This window comes from Moschus berezovskii, chromosome 9 (genome assembly GCF_049115385.1).
Source record: "Moschus berezovskii isolate FMDL1 chromosome 9, NW_MosBer_1.0, whole genome shotgun sequence".
Lineage (NCBI taxonomy): Eukaryota > Metazoa > Chordata > Mammalia > Artiodactyla > Moschidae > Moschus > Moschus berezovskii.
Genome location: NC_142468.1, coordinates 106,936,854 through 106,942,665, shown reverse-complemented (window position 1 = coordinate 106,942,665; position 5,812 = coordinate 106,936,854). Strand labels below are relative to the sequence as shown.

At 38.9% G+C, this 5,812-nt stretch overlaps 1 protein-coding gene across 1 annotated transcript; it reads left to right on the top strand.

Annotated features, from left to right (window-relative positions):
* The first annotated feature begins 282 nt into the window (after positions 1-282).
* LOC129562728 (olfactory receptor 4F3/4F16/4F29-like) lies at positions 283-1,293 on the top strand. The gene has a single exon (XM_055436150.2). It carries the CDS (start codon positions 283-285, stop codon positions 1,291-1,293), a length of 1,011 nt encoding a protein of 336 aa, XP_055292125.2.
* The last annotated feature ends 4,519 nt before the right edge of the window (positions 1,294-5,812 follow it).

Sequence of the window (5,812 nt, the reverse complement as noted above, 5' to 3'; positions counted from 1 at the left end):
GAGTTCCCTTTTCTCCACACTCCCTCCAGCATTCGTTATTTGTGCACTCTTTAGTTCTTGATTGTGGGTTCCGGTTCGTTTTTGCTCTTCCCCGTTTTACATCCACCTTCCTTTCCTCACAGGCTGTCTTGACTTCAAACTGCAGCATTAGATGCAAGGACAACAGACTTGTAGAGCTGCTGCATCAGCTTCTGCAGGATCAGTAAGATCAAGTCACTGTCACAAATCTCTTGGTACATTGTCTCCTGGTGGTTCTGCTTCTCCATTGGAACCCTGAGTAATATGGCCAGTAATCCAAATTTCTTATTTTTCCTATTTTTTCAGGCAAATTTGGAGCCCAAAGTGACTGAGACCATGGGGGGAGGAAATCATTCGGTGGTGTCTGAGATTGTGTTGGTGGGACTTACCAGTTCTTTGGAGATGCAACTTGTCCTCTTTCTAATTTTCTCTGTGTTCTATGTAACAACTATTTTAGGAAACCTCCTCATTGTTCTCACAGTGACCTCTGACTCCCATTTACACTCCCCTATGTACTTCCTGCTAGCCAACCTCTCCTTTATTGACATGTGGGTTTCCTCCATTACAGCTCCCAAGATGATCTCTGATCTTTTCAAAGAGAGAAAAGTAATCTCTTTCCAAGGATGCATTGCTCAGATGTTCTTCGTTCATGTTATTGGAGGAACTGAGATGGTTCTGCTCATTGCCATGGCCTTTGACCGTTATGTCGCTATATGTAGGCCTCTCCATTACCTGATCATCATGAACTTCAGAACTTGTATTTCGCTCTTGGTTGCTGCCTGGACCATTGGGCTCATCCACTCACTCATCCAAATTCTATTTGTTGTAAATCTACCATTCTGTGGCCCCAATAAAGTGGACAGTTTTTACTGTGATCTTCCTCGATTTATTAGGCTTGCCTGCACAGATACTTACAGATTGGAGCTTGTGGTTACTGCCAATAGTGGTTTCATCTCCCTGGGAACATTTTTCATTCTGATTACCTCCTATATCTGCATCTTGGTCACTGTTTGGCAACGTTCTTCAGGTGACTTGTCCAAGGCCCTCTCTACACTATCAGCTCACATCGCAGTTGTGGTTTTATTTTTTGGCCCATGTATTTTTGTGTATTCATGGCCATTTTCCACAGTACCAGTGGATAAATTCCTTGCTATTTTTGATGTAGTTATTACTCCATTTCTGAATCCTGCCATCTACAGTTTGAGGAACAAAGAGATGAAGGTGGCAATGAGGAGGATATTCAGTCAGATGTTGAGTTTCAGGAAGCTGTTTTAAGTGATTTTGATATCAAGAAAGATGAACAACCCTACTATTCCTTGCCCATGCCACAGACGTGAACCAATGAAACATAGTTCCATGGATGCTTTACTTACTAGTTTGATCACAATGTCCAGAATTCTCTTTATGTGATTTCTGCCCATAACCAAGAAAGATATGGTATTCTTTCTTGTGCAATGTGATAGAATAAAAGTATTAACGCAGGACTATTTCCACATTTTCTTGTGTCTCCTTGATAAAAATGAATTTGGACCAGTCTCTTTTATTTCTTTTCCCCTCTGGATTCTGAGGAGAATCTGCACTTGTCAGATTGAGTTTTGGGGTTTGTGATACAGAATCTGAAGAACAGTGCTTCGGAAGTATGATAAAATTTGAAATTATTCAGGATAGTTTTTTTTTTTTGAAGTTCAGTAGTGAGATGTTTGTGTAATAATTAAACTAGTAAGTAAAGCATCCACGGTGTTGTGTTTCAGCTGTAATGTGTGAAAAAACAGATGAAAGGCAAAAAGGGATTTTAAAAGAGCTATTTTTGGTTACCTTTTCCCTTCAATATAATATTGCTTCAATAAAATAGAAGAGTTAAAGTTATTTTGAATTATTTTTGAGTATACAAAAAATCACAATATCAGCCTAAAATCGCATCACTGGGGTATGGCTTCATTAGCATTTCAGCTAATGCACACAGTAAGTATGAATTAAACCTTGTAACTACTACAGTTTTTCCAAAATCTTTCTTCCTGTATTGTCTGGGGATTTGAACAATGGAAACCAGGTAATGGGCAAAGACAATGACCCAATTAGTGCTAATTCTTGCCTTAATTGTATTGAAGTCACCTATAATTCCTCAGAATTGTTGTGCTCAGTTGTTTAAGTTGTGCCCAACTCTTTGTAACCCCATGGACTGTAGCTTTCCAGGTACCTCTGTCCATGGGATTTTCCAGGCAAGAATATTTGAGTGGGTTGCCACTTCTTTCTCCAGGGGATCCTCTCGACCCAGGGATCAAACCCAATTGGCAGGCAGATTCTTTACCACTGAGTCCCCAGAGGAGGCCTCCTCAGAGTTAGGTAACTCTTTTCTTTTCAGTGACATGGTTACAAGTGCAGACTCCTGAGTCAGACTGTATGAATTCACTTTTTCAATAATGCATGAATTGTTTAACCTCTTTATCCCTAAATTATGTTATCTGTAAAATGAATCATCTGTAATTTATATTTGTTATTGACATATAAAAATAGCAGTTCCTTATGGCTAAAGGTACTTTCATACTTATCATAAGGTGATAAGGATTAACTGAATTAATACTTGCAAAGTGCTTAAGGCAATTCCTGGTCTAAGGTGTTATATACGTGCCTGTTCAATAAAATAAAATAAAACATTACAACCAATTCTCAGTTTTGACGAACTTCTTCCATGTTATTACAGATTATTTCTTTTCTTTCTAACTCTGTTTTCATCAGTCATTGATCAAGAAATTGTTCTTTTTCTAAGAGGAGTATTTTATAGTTTCTGGTCTTACATTTAGATCTCTAATCCAGTTTGAGTTTATTTTTGTGTAAGGTGTTAGGAAGTGTTCTAGTTTCATTCTTTTACAAGTGGCTGACCAGTTTTCCCAGCACCACTTGTTAAAGAGACTGTCTTTTCCCCATTTTATATTCTTGCCTCCTTTGTCAAAGAGAAGGTGTCCATAGGTGCATGGATTTATCTCTGGGCTTTCTATTTTGTTCCATTGATCAGAACATAGGCAAAACACTCTCCGACGTAAATCACAGCAGGATCCTCCAAGACCCACCTCCCAGAATATTGGAAATAAAAGCAAAAATAAACAAATGGGACCAAATTAAAATCAAAAGCTTCTGCACAGCAAAGGAAACTATAAGCAAGGTGAAAAGGCAGCCTTCAGAATGGGAGAAAATAATAGCAAATGAAACAACCGACAAAGAATTAATCTCCAAAATATACAAGCAGCTTCTGCAACTCAATTCCAGAAAAATAAATGACCCAGTCAAAAAATGGACCAAAGAACTAAACAGACATTTCTCCAAAGAAGACATAAAGATGGCTAACAAACACATGAAAAAAATGCTCAACATCCCTCATAATCAGAGAAATGCAAATCAAAACCACAATGAGTATACCATTTCACGCCAGTCAGAATGGCTGCTATCCAAAAGTCTACATGCAATAAATGCTGGAGAGGATGTGGAGAGAAGGGAACCCTCTTACACTGTTGGTGGGGATGCAAACTAGTACAGCCACTATGGAGAACAGTGTGGAGATTCCTCAAAAAACTTGAAATAGAACTGCCATATGATCCAGCAATCGCACTCCTGGGCATACACATCGAGGAAACCAGAACTGAAAGAGACACATGTACTCCAATGTTCATTGCAGCACTGTTTATAGTAGCCAGGACATGGAAGCAACCTAGATGTCCATCTGCAGACGAATGGATAAGAAAGCTTTGGTACACATACACAATGGAGTATTATTCAGCCATCAAAAAGAATACACTTGAATCAGTTCTAATGAGGTGGATGAAACTGGAGCCTATTATACAGAGTGAAGTAAGCCAGAAAGGAAAACACCAATACAGTATACTAACTCATATATATGGAATTTAGAAAGATGGTAACCTTAACCCTGTATGCTGTTGCTGCTGCTAAGTCTCTCCAGTCATGTCCGACTCTGTACATGAGACAGCAAAAGAGACACAGGTGTATAGAACAGTCTTTGGGGCTCTGTGGCAGAGGGTGAGGGTGGGATGATTTAGGAGAATGGCATTGAAACATGTATATTATCATATGTGAAACGAATCACCAGTCCAGGTTCGACGAATGATACAGGGTGCTCGGAGCTGGTGCACTTGGATGACCCGGAAGGAGTATATGGGGAGGAGGGAGGTGGGAGTGGGGTTCAAGAAGGGGAACACATGTACACCGGGGCGGATTCATGTCCATGTATGGCAAAACCAACCAATATAATATTGTAAAGTAATTAGCCTCCAATAAAAAAAAATAAAAGGAGTATTTTAAATTATTGAATTCCTTGGATAAAGATACCTCAAAATGCCACAATTCAATTTTCATTCTACGCTTTTTCTCTTGTATTCAAATTGTATTTTTTTTTTAATTTATTTTTTTTAAATTGAAGTATAGTGGCGTCAGTGGTAAAGAATCTGCTTGCTAATGCAAGAGATGTGAGAGACACAGGTTTGACCCCTGGGTCATGAAAATTCCCTGGAGTAGGAAATGGCACTCCAGTATTGTTGCCTGGAAAATTGCATGGGCAGAGGAGCCTGGTGAGCTAGAAGTACATGGGGCCACAAAGAGTCGTACACGCCAGAGCACACTGTGCCTACAGTGTAATTATAATGTGTTAATTATTGCTGTACAGCAAAGTGATTCAGTTATACCTGCATATACATTCTTTTTCACATTCTTTTCCATTAGAGTTTTCACAGGTATTGAATATAGTTCCCTGTGCTATACAGTAAGACCTTGTTGTTTATCCATTCTATACATACCAGTTTACATCTACTAATCCCAAACCCCCATCTTACCCTCTCCCACCTTCCTCCCCCTTGGCAACCCCCAGTCTATTCTCTATGTCCCTGATTTTGTTTCTGTTTCATGGACAGGTTCATTTTAGACTTCACGTTATAAGTGATATCATATGATATTTCTCTTTGTCTTTCTGATTTACTTCACTTAGTGTGATAATCTCTAGTTGCATACATGTTGCTGCAAACAGCATTACTTTGCTATTTTTTTTTATGACTAGGTTGTATTCCATTGTATACATGTACCACATTTTTTTTTATCCAGTCCTCTGTCTATGGACATTTAGGTTGTTTACCTGTCTTGGGTATTGTGAATCAGTCAGTTCAGTCATTCAGTTGTGTCTGACTCTTTGTGACCCCATGGACTGTAGCACGCCAGGCTTCCCTGTCCATCACCAACTCCTGAAGCTTGCTCAAACTCATATCCATCTAGTGCTGTTATGAACATAGAAGTGCAAGCACCTTTTTGAATTACAGTTTTGTCTGCATATATGCCCAGGAGTGGGACTGCTGGATCATAAGGTAATTCTATTCTTAGTTTTTTAAGAAAATTCCATATTATTTTCCACAGTGGCTGCACCAAATTGCATTCCCGCCAACTGTGTAGGAGGGCTCCCTTTTCTCCATACTCTGTCCAGCATTTGTTACATGTAGACTTTTTAGTGATGGCCATTCTGAGCAATGTGAGGTAGTACCTTATTGTAGTTTTGCATTTCTTATTTGTATTTCTCTAATAATTAGAGATGTTGGGATCTTTTCATGTGCCTATTGGACATTTGTGTTTATTCTTTGGAGAAATGTCTCTTTAGGGTTTCTGCTCATTTTTTGGTTTGGATTGTTCATTTTTTTCTTGTTGTCTAGTTGTGTGAGCTGTTTGTATATTTTGGAAATTAAGCCCTTGTTGGTTGCATTGTTTGCAATTCTTTTCTCCCTTTCTGTAGTTTGTCTTTTCATTT

What these genes read in the sequence shown, in the direction of transcription:
- LOC129562728 (XM_055436150.2), top strand. Translation starts at nt 283, where the DNA reads ATGGCCAGTAATCCAAATTTCTTATTTTTCCTATTTTTTCAGGCAAAT.